The 16,207-nt window shown below is 42.8% G+C and overlaps 1 protein-coding gene across 2 annotated transcripts in view; it reads left to right on the top strand.

The window, feature by feature from the left end:
• Positions 1-15,922, top strand: part of agfg2 (ArfGAP with FG repeats 2) — an 18,570-nt gene extending 2,648 nt beyond the window's left edge. Inside the window, exons 2-15 of one of the 2 annotated variants that reach the window (XM_061095652.1) lie at positions 1,015-1,447; positions 2,272-2,365; positions 4,390-4,505; positions 5,344-5,488; positions 5,856-5,976; positions 6,071-6,175; positions 7,469-7,501; positions 9,491-9,733; positions 11,439-11,511; positions 11,662-11,705; positions 11,907-11,999; positions 12,659-12,778; positions 14,649-14,719; positions 14,848-15,922. In XM_061095652.1, coding sequence (XP_060951635.1) covers positions 1,281-1,447; positions 2,272-2,365; positions 4,390-4,505; positions 5,344-5,488; positions 5,856-5,976; positions 6,071-6,175; positions 7,469-7,501; positions 9,491-9,733; positions 11,439-11,511; positions 11,662-11,705; positions 11,907-11,999; positions 12,659-12,778; positions 14,649-14,719; positions 14,848-14,895 — 1,473 coding nt within the window. In that variant the 5' untranslated portion in view covers positions 1,015-1,280 and the 3' untranslated portion in view covers positions 14,896-15,922. The remainder of the gene's footprint in view (positions 1-1,014; positions 1,448-2,271; positions 2,366-4,389; positions 4,506-5,343; positions 5,489-5,855; positions 5,977-6,070; positions 6,176-7,468; positions 7,502-9,490; positions 9,734-11,438; positions 11,512-11,661; positions 11,706-11,906; positions 12,000-12,658; positions 12,779-14,648; positions 14,720-14,847) is intronic. The other variant, XM_061095653.1, reaches the window with a different exon arrangement.
• The last annotated feature ends 285 nt before the right edge of the window (positions 15,923-16,207 follow it).

The following is a 16,207-nucleotide window of genomic DNA, read 5'->3' as shown; positions in this document are numbered from 1 at the left end:
ACATAAAATGTCATAAATGCAAAAGGGAAAAAGTGCCATTGAAGTTTAACCTTGTTAGATCTATCAAATGGTTAGATAGTAAGATTCATTTTTAACAGCATTTCCCACAAACTCCAGATGCCTTTTCTTTCTTTCTTTCTTTCTTTCTTTCTTTCTTTCTTTCTTTCTTTCTTTCTTTCTTTCTTTCTTTCTTTCTTTCTTTCTATCTTTCTTTCTTTCTAGCATGTTTTTTTTGTGATCAAATTTTTATTGGGATTTGAAGGACAACAATTATCATCATTCAACAGCACATAAATAAAGTAATTACCGTATACAAACATAAGCATACCCATGTACTCACACACACAGATACACACATACACGCCGGATAATAATAAAATGAAAACATAAAAATAAAATAAAAAGATAAATATATAGCAAAAATTAAGTAAAATACATAAAATGTCATAAATGCAAAGGGAAAAAAGTGCCATTGATGTGTAACCTTGTTAGATCTATCAAATGGTTAGATAGTAAGATTCATTTTTAACAGCATTTTCCACAAACTCCAGATGCCTTTTCTTTCTTTCTTTCTTTCTTTCTTTCTTTCTTTCTTTCTTTCTTTCTTTCTTTCTTTCTTTCTTTCTTTCTTTCTTTCTTTCTTTCTTTCTTTCTTTCTAGCATGTTTCTGTATTTGCATGTGTTGTGACTCTTTGCAGCTCATGTGATGAAGTTGTTTTCCTAATTTTTAGAATAACCTTGTTAGATCTATCAAATGGTTAGATAGTAAGATTCATTTTTAACAGCATTTTCCACAAACTCCAGATGCCTTTTCTTTCTTTCTTTCTTTCTTTCTTTCTTTCTTTCTTTCTTTCTTTCTTTCTTTCTTTCTTTCTTTCTTTCTTTCTTTCTTTCTTTCTTTCTTTCTTTCTTTCTAGCATATTTCTGTATTTACATGTGTTGTGACTCTTTGCAGCTCATGCTGATGAAGTTGTTTTCCTTAATTTTCTTCCCTTTCCATGTGTTTTTCTCAAGCTGCAGCTGTGAGTGAGCTCTCTCGGCCACCGTACCCCTCCACCTGTTACTCGCGTTTACTCTGAAGAGGCCACTTCCGGCCGGTGCCTGCGTGCCTGCGTGCCTCTTGACGCCTCCTCAGCCGCAGGAGCAGCGCTTCCATAATGCGGCCGTGAGGTGCACGGAGAAGGAGGAGGAGGCGGCGGAGGAGGAGGAGGAGGAGGACAGCGGCGTGTGCACCGAGCCCGTGTCCGCCCACCAGGCACCGGAGAGCGGATCCAGGCACCATGTCGAACCGAAAGCACCGGGACAACCAGGAGATCTGCGCCCGCAAGGTCCGGGAGCTGGCCCAGTCCGGAGTGAACAAGCACTGCTTCGAGTGCCTGCAGCCCGGGGTGACGTACACCGACATCACGGTGGGAAGCTTCGTGTGCACGACATGCTCCGGAATGCTGTGAGTAGAGAGAGATCCCCCCCCCACACCCTCCTCCGGGGGTCTGTGGTGGTCCCATCGTGCACACGCACTGGTTTCTAACGGGGACTGGTTTCTAACCTAGCACCTCATCTGCGCCCTTTTTTTTTTTTTTTTTTTTTTTTGCGTAAACAGGGGGGAGTGCTGGTGCGGAGGATGTGTCATTTACGCAGTCTCTCTCTCTCTCTCTCTCTCTCTCTCTCTCTCTCTCTCTCTCTCTCCCTCTCTCCCTCTCTCTCTCTCTCTGTCAGCTACTTGCTCATTCATTTCGTCATGGTGCAGGTTTGACACTACCTCTCTCTCCCCCTCTTTCTCTCTCTCTTTCTCTTTCTCTCTCTCTTTCTCTCTCCCTCTCTCTCTCTTTCTCCCTCTCTCTCCCTCTCTCTCTCTCTCTAGGCTCCTCTCCAGTGTGGGCGTGCACACGAGTGAGTGTGTGTGTGTGTGCATATTCAGCCTACAGTCTACTCCTCATCAGGAAGATGTTAATATTGCGCAATCCTGCACACCGAACAGCAGTGTCCCACTTTGTTTCCCCCCCACAGCATGTAAAACACACACAGATGCACAGACGCACACACACTGAGGTTGTGATGATTGCAGGGTGTGTGTGTGTGTGTGAGAGTGGCACCTTCTTCACCTGTCACCTGTCAAACAGTTCCACCTACTCTGTCCTCACGTCTCCTCTCAGAGACCAGGAATCACCTCCTTCTCCTCCACCTCCTCCACCTCCTCCTCCTCCTCTTCCTCTGTTACGATTGAATCATGTGACTCTAAATCCCCCTCTCCATCTCTCCTCTGTGTCCCAGGAGAGGCCTCAACCCTCCCCACAGAGTCAAGTCCATCTCCATGACGACCTTCTCCCAACAGGAAGTGGAATTCCTGCAAAACCATGGCAACGAGGTGAGTGAGCGACATCCTTCAGGTGAACTTTCTCGTGTTGTTTCCAACTTTGTGAGGTCGTCCAAGGTCACGAAGGCAAACTGGGGAGCATAAGTTTTGTGTTTCAGCTTTTTGAAACTTGGGATGTGGAACATGAAACGTCGTAGGGACCAGTTCAACCAGTCTGTGTGGGCGAGCTGTTTTTGGGAAGAATGCTGCTGCCGGGTTCGCACGGTGCCAAGAAACAAAAGGGACCAGCTCTGTTTGTCCCACCCAAACCACGATCTATTTCCTTTCTGTGTCCTTGTGTGTGTGAGTGTGTGTGTGTGTATGTGTCCGTGTGTGTGTGTGAGTGTGTGTGAGTGTGTTTCTATGTCGGGAAGACAGAGGTTCCCAAACTGTTTTTAAACCAGGCCACCGCTTCATAGAGAAATATCTCACTCCATTTTATGGCCAAAGATCTCTAGTGAAAATTTAATTTAAGTGTTATTCACTAAAAACCTTTGTATGCTTATATAAATAACAACTTAGGGATACTTTTCGTAAAACATTTAATCAGCTTATTATTTTCTCGATTGATCCTTCGGTCAAATGTAAGAAAATTGCAAAGAATAGTGTTTTTTTTCTATCACATAATTGTTTAAGACTCCAGACCAACCAAATATCCACTTTGGTTGGTCAATTAATATTTGTCATTTTAACTGTAAAAAAATTACAACAGTAATTATACAAATATTTGCGTCCGCTCTCCGGCAGTTGTATCCGATAAATCGCTATCAGATTCTTAAAATGTCAACATCGGGCTCCTTTCTGTGTCCTTGTGTGTGTGTGAGTGTTTGTGTGTGTGTGTGAGTGTGCGTGTTTATGTGTGTGTGTGTGTGTGTGTGTGTGAGTGAGTGTGTTTCTATGTCGGGAAGACAGAGGTTCCCAAACTGTTTTTAAACCAGGCCACCGCTTCATAGAGAAATATCTCACTCAGTTCATTTTATGGCCAAAGATCTCAAGCGAAAATGTAATTTAAGGTTTATTCACCAAAATTGTTTGTAAGTTTATATAAATAACAACTAAGGGTTAGTTTTCGTGAAACATTTAATCAGCTTATTATTTTCTAGAGTGATCCTACGGTCAAATGTAAGAAAATTGCAAAGAATTGTGTTTTTTTCTATCACATAATAGTTTAAAACTCCCAAAAATATCCCGTTTGGTTGGTCAATTAATATTTCTCATTATATCTGTTAAAAACAACAACAGTTATGATACAAATACTTGCGTCTGCTCTCTGGCAGATGTTTCCGATAAATCGCTATCAGATTCTTAAAATGTCAACATCAGGCTCAATAATCCAGCATCGGTTGAGCCCCTGCTTGCGTTGCTATGACAACCAATCTGTGACAACTAGCCAGACAACCACCTCGATCCGTCATGTGACCACGTGTCGCGTTTATAATAAGCAAATATAGAGATATTAATGTCTTTTTGACGACGTAAACGTGATTATAAAATATACAAATTAAACTTCCTGTTTTGTACAAACTATGCACCAGACAGCTCCCACTCCACGCGTCCGGAGCTTACATCACACTCATGAAGTGTTGGAGCGTTTTCAAGATGAGTGCTGTCCATTTTTATCAGCTCGCTGTAGCCCAGGATGTGTGAGTGTGTGTGTGTGTGTTAGTGTGAGTGTGTGGGTCAAGTGTAATGGAGGGTGGAGGCAGAGTGTGTTGTCCAGCTCTTCCTCCTCTGAGGAGCGATTGGAGCCCGTCATGATTCACAGGCTGTAATATCTGCAGCACTCTGACTCTAGTGCTGGAGATGAATCAGTGATAAAAACAAGCCTGTGTGTGTGTTTGTTGCGAGCGACTGGACGCGACTAAACGCCCAACAAAAGAAGCGATTGTTGTTTGATTTCATGCTCCAGCAATTAGACACAGACCCCCCCCTCCCCTTTCTGATGCTGTGTGACTTTCAGTGAGCCGCATGATTTCTCACTTCTCCTTTCAAATGTGTGTGTCTGTGTGTGTGTGTGTGTTTGTGTGTGTGCTCAGATCGGGAGGAGGACCTGGCTGTGTGTGTTTGACCCAAAGACGGACAGCTGCTCCGACATGAAGGACTCTCAGAAGTTTAAAGAGTTCCTGCAGGACAAATATGAGAAGAAGAAATGGTGAGGATTAGTCCCATTGCTAATTGTTGTTGTTAAAATATTGAAAAAAATGCTGATTATTTTCCAGATTCATCGTTTGGTGAGGAAAAGCATAGATATACATATAAAGACTAGATGTCTCGTAACCATAACATTGTGTTGGTAAATAACCATAACTTGCTCAATTTTCAACCGATTTTGACACAGTCTGATTTGTTATAAACGTCAGAGATGTAGATATGACACTGCATACTTATGAATAATTATGTTATTTTCTAAAACATTTAATAATTTATGCAGTGTCATAACTACATCTCTGATGTTTATAACGATCCAGACCGTTTCAAAATCGGTTGAAATGTTATGGGTGAGAGAGCAACCTCTGGCAAGATGGCCGCCATGTGGTGACGTCCGGCTCCGTCGAACGAGACATCTAGTCTTTATATATAAATCTATGAGTAAAAGTGTCACAACTGCCTCCGAAAGTAAGAAATGTTCAGTTTTCTAAAGTTAAAATGAAGAAAAAAGGCAAATGTTCTATCAATTCAGATAATCTAACAGGATCTACACTCAGTACATGAAGCTGGACGGCGACATGAAAATGTATAAAAGCAAAATCCCTAATTTTGGGACCAACAACAACTGAAAATGAGGCTCCGACTCAAGGAACAGTAGCTCAGGGATAATAGCTGCTTTCTGTGCGTGGTTGAAAAAAAATAGTTTTGCGTTAAGCTTCAAGCCGTAGAAATATCCTTAGTCGAGATGTTTGATGAATAAAGCGTTGATTGTGTTGCTTTTTTTTCTTTTTCCAGAGGCTGCTTAGTCACACAGACTCACTTCATGCTCCCATTATTCGCAGGCATTTTTCCAAGAGTAAGAACCGGAGGGACGTAGAGGGTCCGTGGAGCCCAGGGGTCCAGGCCATGCCGCCCCCCCACGGTCCCCTAGCGAGCCAGGCACCCGCTCACAACCTGCCCCCCAACGCCAGGTCGGCTCGGCCCCTGGTAAGAGGCTTACACGTGTTCTAACTGTGCATGGCATGGATGGAGGGAGTGACGGAGATAAAGTTAAAGGAGTGAAAGTGGGTGAAATGAGGAAGTGGCAAGTAGTTCAAAGAACCACGAGGGAGGAGAGGAGGTGAAGAGATGACCTGAGTCGGTTTCCGAGACAGAGACGGATGGGGGGGGGGGACGCGGCGAGCGCCCAGGTATCCTCCACATCAAAGCTGCTGCTCATGAATTATTGAGAACGCATGAAAGAGACTCACGTCTTCCTCCTTTGTCTTTCTCTCTTCCTGCCTCCCATCTGCTCCTCTCTCCTCTCTTCTCCTTCCCTTCCCTCCTCCTCCTCCTCATCCCTCGTTCCATCCAGTCCCAGGCCCAGCTGCCGCCGTGGGATCGAGTGCCCGCCATCTCCCCCGCCGACATGCGGATGGACGTGTTCACCGCTCGGCCCTCGCGCTCCCAGAGCTTCAGAGACCCCACTCTGAAAGGTCGGGGGGGTTGACCTTTACAGGAGGGATGGAGAGATTTGAACTTAATCTGATCGATACCTTCACCATTTGTTTCCTCTTCTCTCTGATTCAGACCCCACCCTGTGTGGGATCGAGAGGCAGCGGCCGGGCTCCCTGTCCTCGGCGCTGGGGGCTCAGGGACACGCCCCCTCCTTCCCCGCCCTCCCACGACCATCAGGTGTGTCCCCCACTAGACGCCTTGTTTCCTTTCCTAATCTCGATCTAACCGGAAGAGTCTTATTTTGAAAAATGCTTCCAAATAACCCGTATTGAGAAATTCTTGGATCACATTTACCCCTTCACGCTTCCTCACAAATCAATTGATATTATGCTGTGAGTAATTTAGTATATACACCAAATATAAAATATTTATGGTGTATATTGGTGTTTATACTAAATTACTTGTAAAATATTTGGTGTATATTTTCAAAATAACTCTTACTTTGAAAAATGCTTCCAAATAACCCATATTGAGAAATTCTTGGATCACGTACACTTTAATGCTTCCTCACAGAATCAGTGAATATTATGTCGTGAGTATTTTAGAATATACACAAAATATAAAATAGGCTGCAGCCTCAGATTAGAATCCAATGTGTTGAAAATCAAATAACTTAAAAATAACTTACGACTGTGTGACAATACTTACTTAATATTTACTAAAAACTAGGAGCCAGATGATTTTCACCTTCAGTTCCATTTATGTGTTTTCAAATCAAAATCTGTTTATTGAAGGATTTTCAATATATATAAGTGCAATGTTGAATGGACATTACAGAGACAGGAGGGAAACATGAGTACAACAATCAACACCAATGTGTCCAGACAGACATGGGTTGGGCAATATAACTTCTGGAAAAAAAAACAAAAAACAAAAACACAAGGTAACAACAGAAAAAAGAAAAACAGAAAAAAAACAAATGTAACGTTATACAGAAAAGAAAGAATTTATCAAATAAACTCCATTTATATGTTTTGATTCATTACGATTAGAGATTGTCACAAAAGTACAAATGACTTCAGCCTTCTCCTTTTAGAAAAGGCCTGAACTGTTTATCTACTGTTTGTGTTGCGTATTGAAGGTGAGACTACGACTCTATGTCCCTCTCTATTCTGTGCGATGAGCCTGTAGCGGGAACATGAACATGTAGCAGTGGACAGTGTCAGTGTGTCGTGCAGCAGAATATCTTCACTGATTCTCACCGATGAGGCTGTGCTCTCACGGATGTCGGCTCAACGTGTCACTTTTGGAAGATCATAGAGGGAGAAGCACTTCGGCTGCATCTTGATTATGTTTTTCCATCATATCGGGTTCAAAAAGCAACCATCGCATTCAACAGATTGCCGAGGCGTCCACGAGCAGGAACAACAGTTTTGTCAACATGACACCAGTGACACTTACTCCTCTTTTATTCTCTCCTCTCCTCCCTCCGTTTAACCCTCTCTCTTTCTCTCCTTCCTCTCCTCGTAGCCAGTAGCTCTTTCAAAAACCACTTCACTTTAGGTAAGACACCCGGCTCCAGCCGATGCATTTGCGTGTGTTTGCTGAATGGCTGCGATCAATAAGCTTTTTTCATTGCTGCATCATTCATAATACATGGCCGATGTGCGAGCCGGGCTGGCGCTGAGTTGTTTTACTAAGGATATGTTTTCGATGACGTTTATAACACATGACGAAAATAATACACGTATCTCCGATTGAAAAAGAGGTGTCGGACACGTAGAGGTGTCAAACACGAGGTTCTGGTGATAAGAGACAAAAGCTGCTGTAAGGAAACACCTGCTATATCTGTGGAATAGTGGAATTCATACGTCATGTCCGAACAATCTCAATCAAACGAAATATTCAGCCCCTATTATTCGGACATTTCCCATAGATCTTGTCTGTAAACGTCTTATTTTAAAGCAGTTTTCGAGAAGACGCTGAACTCTGTATTTGATATTTGATATTTGTCTTCATCGGTCAGCTTTGCCCTCTTCCAAGCCCAGATCTGAAGGCTGAGAGGGTCAAGGAGACTCACACACACACTGTCCCCTCAGAGGAAGAAGAACAAGTTTAAAGTAACGCTATTTTTAGGCCGTAGCTGCTGCTGCTGCTGCTGCGGCCTTCCCCCTCCATGCTGATATATCTCCCCATGTTGGCGTTGAGGCACTCGGGAACTATGTAGGGCGCAGCTGTAATCCTGCAACATACATTAACAATGTCACAAACAAGAAGGGTAGGAAGTTCAGGTTTCTTCCTGTACGGATCGTCGGTATCTGTAATCTCTCCTGAATACGTGTGATCGCATTCCACAAACATGCAGCATGCTTTATATCTACAGGTAATCTGTGTCAGCTCAAGTCTGGTCTGTGTCCCGACAGAGGAAAACAAGCTGTGCTTATACAACCAAATGCAAACACTGCACTGGCATGCTTTGTGGCTAATGCTTGATGAGGGCTTGCTAGCTGGAACCATGGTTACTGTGATTTCCTGCTTTTGTTACCGTCCAACAATTGTATTTCTTTGGGTGTTTTTTTAAGAATACCCAGAAAGCTGCTTGTTTCCTGCTTGGGCTTAATTATGGTACAAATACGCTAATTATTGTACGTCTGGCAACACTGGTCTCGTAGCATGAACATGTTAACGTAGCATGAAATGAAGTGCTTTATATTGCAAATGTTTTATGTTTATATTATATTCATGAGTCGTTCTGGACTTGGCTTGATTAAAACAATTTAATTTCTTAAATATTATTCCTTATTTGTTTGTATCTTTAAAAAAAAACTTTATTTACATTGAAGTGGAAGTACAGTAATGAACTTCCTCAGCATTTGAGGTTTCCCTAGTTCCAATTTAGATTTAAATGTTACTAAAAGAAAAGACCATGTGATTTTCAATAGTTACTAAGTGGACGTTGGAGGGAGATTTATTTTGTCCTTGTGAGGCTCAAAATTAATTTTCAATCTTGGACAAAACAGCTGAAAAAAAACGGTTTGTCGTGGCCATTAAGTTTCTATTCTGGGCTTTTGACCATCTTCCATGATCTTCCTGAGCAGATAAGAATACTAATTGCTGTGTAAATTAGATCACCTCTTGTTCCCAGAGGAGATCTCCTGGTGATGATCATGTGAAATGACTGAAAACAGCAGCTGAAGAATTATTCTCTCCTCCACGACCATTTAGTATCTGTTCCGGAGCTTTCTGTCATATCACATGAACTTCAGCTGAGATCGTTTTCTCAACTCTTTCAAAACAGAAGAAATTAGGAGCTTATGTTTATCTAAAAAGGAATAACAATATAAGTTTACTATATCATTTTGTATTTGCTTGTTTGCTTGGTTTCAATAGAAATGCAGTTTGAATTCAGTTAATTTATAAACAATTAAATACATAATAAAATTACGACTTGTAAGGTCTATAAGCGACACATTGTGTGTTGCTCTTGAATGCATCAGCAGATCCTCTCTGCCTCCACCTGATTGTCACTGACTCTGTGTTTCTCTCCCTCAGGTCGCACGGTCTCGGCCTCGGGCGCCACGGGGCCGTTCAGGGTCTTCCCCAAGTCCCTCAGCGTGGACTTCGGGGGTCTGAGTCACGCTCAGCCACAGGGTCTGCCCCAGTCGCTCTCCCAACCCCAGCAGCATCCACCCGGTGGCAGCCAGACGACTCCACCGGTCGGCCGCTCCGGCCAGGACCGGTACGCTGCCGTGTCCCAGCTAGACATCGTCTTCGCCGACCCACTCCCGACCACAGGTGGGAAAAAGTTTGGATTTGTACCTGAAGTTTCTGACGTTAAGAAGGAAAACATTTTGTAAATGACGGAAACTACATTTACTCAGTTTCTGTTCTTTGCACTTGGACTTCAGAAGATTGAGGATTTTAAGATTTAAGTAGATTTTGATGTCATTCCAAAATTAAAGGGAATAAAATTAAGTACTGAGGTCCCAGTAAGCAGTATTTATTCAAGTATTTCCATTTTAATCCACTTTATTATTGAACTCTACTGTTGGGTTAGGGTAAGGGTTGTTTTTGATGCCTTGCATGTTTCTGATATTTAACATATTTAACATCTTTAAATAAATTATCCAGGATTTCACGATCAACTTAAATAGAAATGACAAAAATGTTAATATAAATTAAATGTTTCTGCCCCGTTAATCACCTCCCCATCACTATAGACGAATCTACCTCTTGACTGAACCACCAAAAGTGTTCAAACCTTTCCCGCAACGCAACCAGTTGCAACAGAAAATTGCTACACATGCACGTATTGATCAGAATTAACAAATCCATGAGGCATTAAATACTATTGATCAGTTCCAAAGGCCATTTTTCTGCAGCTGCTTTTACTTCCAGTTAGTCGAGTTGTGACTGTTCTTATAGTAGCGTAGTATTTTGTATTGTTGTATTGCTATTTTTATAAAAACTAAATGACCCGAGCACTTCTTCCACCGCTTGTTATAGATAGACACAGAGGCAGAGGGGGAGTTTGAGTGGGCGTGTGATATAGATTGTCCCGGACGGCTCAGCCCGGTTGCATAACGTCCTTACTCCAAATGCCGCGGCTGAAGTCTGCTCCACACAACATGCACACTCTCATTCATGGCTCCTCGTTTATTTATTTTTTATTTTTTTATCTGATTTTGTCTCATAACAAATTTGCAGAAGTGCCACAGATATTGTCAATTTAGATTTTAACACAAATATCTGCACTTTCTTCTTCTTACGTTTTCAAAACAGGCTTCTTACTTTCCTTTTAATACATTTCAAGGGAGTTATCTGTTTTTTTAAAGTTTTGCAAGGACATATTAAAAACAATGGAGTGGTTTAAGTTTAAATAACCACAGTAGTTTGTATATATGTTTGGTTTTTATTTGAAGTATAAGTTGTTTAAGTTTATTAGTCTTTATTAATGTGACATGCACAGACACGGCCGGTAGAAATTACCTTCACAGTTTTGACTTTTATACTTTGAGGACATTCCACTTTTAGACTTTTGCTTGAGTGAAGAGGTTCAACCAGTATTTATACTTTTACTTCAGTCATTTTTTTATCACAAGTATCTGTACTTGAGTAAAAGCTTTTGCCACCTGAGTTCTGATAACCAATATTCATGGGATTCATCACGTGTGAAGTCCTGAGAATGTCCTACAAGAGGCTTTGTTGTTTCCCCCCCCCCCACACCCCTGTCTGGCACAGGAAAGCAGGTTATTGATTTTCTGCTCCAGCTCCCTTTTGATTCATATCAAGCTTAACATGGCGAGCGTGTTTTTATTCCGGCTGTTTGTTATACTCGTTTGTTCTCAGATGATTTACACGCTTAACATCGAGTGTCTGAACTCATCGTGACATGTCCGCTCGCCATTGGAGATAACAGTAGCACTTGATTTCTTAAATGAATGCTCCGTTTGAGCCCTGAGGTTTGCACTGAAGTCTTGTGTGAAATGCTTGTTTGCAGCGCCGCCTGCTGGCCCTCCGCAGTACAACGCCATCTTCGGGAGCAGGCTCTCGTCCAGCTCCACTCCTGCCAGGTAGGAGGAGAGAGAAAGATCCCTAATCTTGTCAAATCCGCTCGTGTTTGTGATGACGTGAAGTGACAGGTGGTTAAAGCTCCTGAGTGCTGAGCCATCAAAGGTCACACTCTGATTGATCCTCTGTTTCTCTGCTCCCCCCCCACCCAGTTCCCCCGGTGTCGATGCAGTGTCCGGCTCCCAGACCTTTGCAAGTAGGTACCGAGCACGTGGCTCTGAACTGGATTTACAATCAGATCCTCAGTGTTTGAGTCCTGATTGGGATTCATCTGTGTGACTCAAGGCAGTGTTGGTTTGAATAGGCAGGAATGTTCACACTTAACCCCACACACTGTCTCTCATCCCTGTTTGTCCCCCTGTGTGTGTGTGTCTGTGTGTGTGTGTGTGTGTCTCAGATTTCCCTAACCCATTCAGCTCCGGCTCCGGCTCTTCCTCCCAGCAGCCTGTTGCCCTCTCCCCCAGTAACCCCTTCAGCAACGCCTCAGGAGGTGAGGACCCGAGTTCACACAGCGATTCACTCTGCTGCCTCCTGCTGCTGAGGCCGGTCGGGATACCAAAACATCAGTGCACATGTTTTAGACTATTAAAACATAGATTTTTTTAAATGCTTGTTTCATATATTTAAATGATGACGAATATGTTAACTTGATAATCAAAACTTTCCCTGTCGGATTGTTTTGAGTTTCTGGGATTGATTTGCCAAATGGACATAATCCAGTTTCTGTATATAGAAGAAAGTCCTTTCTCACAGATTTAGTTTACAGTTTATTTGCAAAACAATTTGTCCCTCAATGGACAGTTTAACAAATAACTCTTTCGTACACTTGAATAACAAAAGAAAAGACATTTCTTTAAGTCAACACTATTACGGTTTATAGTTATATAAACAACCATAGTATAAATAGTTATATTCCATATTTTGCACAGAAACATGTGTTGATAGCATTTACGGTAATTTGGTTTAAAAAATCAAACCATGTAAGCCAATACACAATTATTTTTCAAAATAAAAGCGCTAAAGAAAAATTTGACATTTAAACTCTAAAAAATGAGAATAGAATTAAACGATGTCTGTGACAGTCGTGTTATTTTAAATTAATTCGTATTAATATTCATGACTCTGTGTCCGACGTGTTCTTCTCTCCAGGTGACTCCAGCCCGTTTGTCACCTCGCCCACCAACGTGTTCCCTCCGTCCGCCTCCTTCCCAACGCCCACCACCCAGAATGCATTTCCTCACGAGGCACCCAGCAGCCAGGAAGCCAACGGTAACGTTTATTATTATTTCTTCTGTCCTAATCTCATGTTTTATGGGAGATTTATGGGGTTGTGCAGCTTTTGTTTGAAGTCATGAGGTCATTTTTTATAATTAAGGAGCACATGCATTGTTGTAAAAGTTCTTTCTTTGTAACAAATCTCTCCTGTAACGTAAGGTGTAGCAGAGACGAATAGAGCAGAAGTTAATTGTGTCCTGCACATACAGCTCCCTCGGCCCACACGGACTTAATAAGACTCTAAAGGAATATTGTTGCGGTGCAGAACACTTCTTAAATGGAACTAAGAACTTTGTCGTCTTTTCTAAACTCTGCCGCAAATAAAGTCCAAGCTTTTAGAACACAACTGTAATCATCCGACCACAAGGAGGCACCAGAGATTGTGTTTTTCTAAAATACAGCCTACAAATCAACACATCATCTGAAATACACTTTTATCACATAACAAGAAGACTAAATTAATCTTCAAGGAGACTGTTAAAATAAATCTGACTCTAGCTGAGGGTAATGGTGGACCTGAGAATAAGCAGTTTTTAGATATGAACTCTGGAAAATGTAGAAAAGTGGGTCCGCACATTTTCCAGAGTTTGACTTTCACACTTTCAGAACATTCACGTGGGGGTTGGCGCCTGGGTAGAGGAGGCAGGGTGGCGTAAATCAAACGGTTTCATTAACAGCACATTGCCATAAACGCCAAAAGCTCCCGAAGCTCGTCGTCTTCGTGTCTGCCTTGTTTTTCCTCCTCAGATATTTGTACACGTAGACGTTTTCCTGCTGTATTCTCACATGAGCTCACTGTGATATTTTACTGGAGAGATGACAGGAAAAGTTCTGAGAAACATCTGAAGCACCTGACTTCAGTGCAGGTCTGAAAGCAGCTTCAGAAACACATCAGGTCCCAATCTGTAATTATTTTGATATTGATATTAAGGTTTAGGTTTGTACCATATATCAGTAAACCCACTTTCCTTGTACAGTACTAAAGGAACAGCTGGTTCAGAGCCACAGCGACTGTCACAGTGTTTCCTTCTCTGAAAACTGAAAGACGACAGTGTGTTCTGGTAAACGACAGCCCTCCTCCCTCTCATCCACACATTCAGTACTAACACCTGAGGAAACAGTGAAAAACCTGCGTCCCAGAAAACCTGCCGCCTGTGGGACGTCCACTCTGTGTGCTCACGCTGTCGATCAAATACTGAGAGGCTGCGAGAAACAGACACATCGCAAATGTTTCATTATTTCAACAGCGACTGGGCAGGAATACAGATTCACACAGACAGTCAGGAGCTGCTGCTGCTGTTATTGTCAGTTCCTGGTGTCAGGGCTGAACTTTTTCATGTGTCCACGCCGACGATAGGCTGTAGGTTCGTTGGTTTAAATGTTAATTTGAACTCGAAGATGAACTGATGAGAATTTGATGGCGGGAAGGTCACTCTGAACTTGTTATCCTGTGAGTGTGATGTATGAGAAGCACCCACGGGGAATCTCATTACATCTGGCACAAACACTACATAGTTTTGTTCAATCTCAAGAACGCCTAGAGTGAAATAATGTTACAAACGTTCAGTTGCAGATATTGGAGGTCAAAGGTCAAGGTTTCCCTCATAAAATTTTTTTTTCTGGCATTTTGTAGAAAGAGTAGGGAGAGAATCCTTAGATAAATCCTCTCCAATTTGGCACAAATGTTCACTTGGACTCATTTTTTCAGATGGATGGATTCTATTTGAGTGGTCAAGGTCACCGTGACCTCACTAAACATGTGTTTAGTCTCCTGCTCCTGGAACATGATGCATATCTCAAGTCTGATTTATTTTTAGGGAATCTCCTCAAATTCTGACCGGTTGTTTGACTTTTGACGTTTCAGGTTTTGCCTCCTTCCCTGCGTCCGACTCTCAGCCCAAAGTCGCCCGGCCGATGTCGGTGAACCCGTTTACTGTGAGTATCGCCCCCCCCCCGCCTGGACGGCAAGTGCATAGGAGTGGAGGGTGAAGTTCTCTCCTTCTACAAACCACCAGGGGGCGTAGTAAAGGCCTCGTTCTCACCCTGCCTCTCTTGCCTTCCAGGGGAACGTTTATCCAAGTCGAGGGACGTCGCGGAACCCTTTCATCTGATCCCCCCCACCAGCACCCCCCCACTGCCTCCTCTTACCTCACCCCCGCCCCACCCATCCCACCTCCGGGAGCCGAGGGAGAAGTGAACTTGAGGAGTCGCTGCCATTTCAAAGCCTCTGGAGTATTTTGATCCTCGGGGAGGATTCCTCCTCGCCGCCCTCTCTCTCCGTCTGTGTTTACGTGTTTGTAGAGGACAAAAAAAAACAAAAACAATGTGTGAATGTAATTAAGAAATCCTTGTGTGTGTGTGTACGAAAGTGTTGGCTTGCTGTGTTTGTACAAGACAAGTGTCCGAAGGTGTTTGTGTGTGTGCCAGTGTAGACGCCACCTCAGGGCTCTGTGGGAGTCACGGGGAAACCACGCCTCTATGATTTTTGCAGAAAAAAACACACACATGCATACATATACAGTATATATATTATACACATATTGCTGCTGCTGCTACTTTGCTTTCATCTCCTGCTAAAAAAAAAGTGCAAAAAGAACTCCTCCAGCCCGGACCGGTGAACTTCTGCTTTGAGGAATCTCCGAGTTCTCCGAAAGGAAAAGCAAGTTGAGAATGGGACCCTGCATCACGAGTCCTCTCCAGATGGTCCTAACAGCCTTAACAGCCTCCTGATGCATGTGAGCTAGCGTCCACGAGCCTTTCTCCGTGGAAGGATGCGTGGATCACGTCTGCATAGGCCACCGATCTTTTTACTTATTTTCTTTGGTCCATCGAAGGAGAATTTGTGTTTTCCACTCTCAGGCTGCATGCGCTTCGAGGGCTAACAAGGAGATGCTACTGAATGTAAAAGCAATTTCAGAATAACCTACATTAATGTGCACGTTAACGTCATCGCTTCATTGACCGGACCAAAATGTTCAGTTTGCTGTTTTGGGTTTTTTAATTGTTTTTCTTCGGTTGACATGGAAGTTTATTTCCCTCATTTTGCCAAGAAAGAAAAGAAAAGGAGATTCATGTCACAACGTCTTTGTAATGACAAGTATCCATGTTCATAAAATTACGTCTGTTGCTTCTTAAGAATCTGGCTCTGGAGGTTTCTTCATGCGTGTGTGTGTGTTTGTGTTTGTGTTTGTATGTCTGTGGAAGCTTTCTTCCAGTTTACAACACTGACCTTGTGAGGACTACTGGACCTCATGGGGACCAAGGAGGTTTTGTTGAGGCTGCTACACAAACCTGTGTGTGTTTGTGCACTTATATCATTGTGAGGAACAGAGACTTTTCGGAGTGAGGATATTTTTCCTGGTCCTCCCTTTTTTCAAAAGGCTTTTTAAAGGTTAAGAATTTGCTTTGAAGGTCAGTGTTAGA

Source organism: Limanda limanda, chromosome 22, assembly GCF_963576545.1.
Source record: "Limanda limanda chromosome 22, fLimLim1.1, whole genome shotgun sequence".
Taxonomy (NCBI): Eukaryota; Metazoa; Chordata; class Actinopteri; order Pleuronectiformes; family Pleuronectidae; genus Limanda; species Limanda limanda.
The sequence above is the reverse complement of the archived record's forward strand: the minus strand, read 5'-3'. Positions and strand labels throughout refer to the sequence as shown.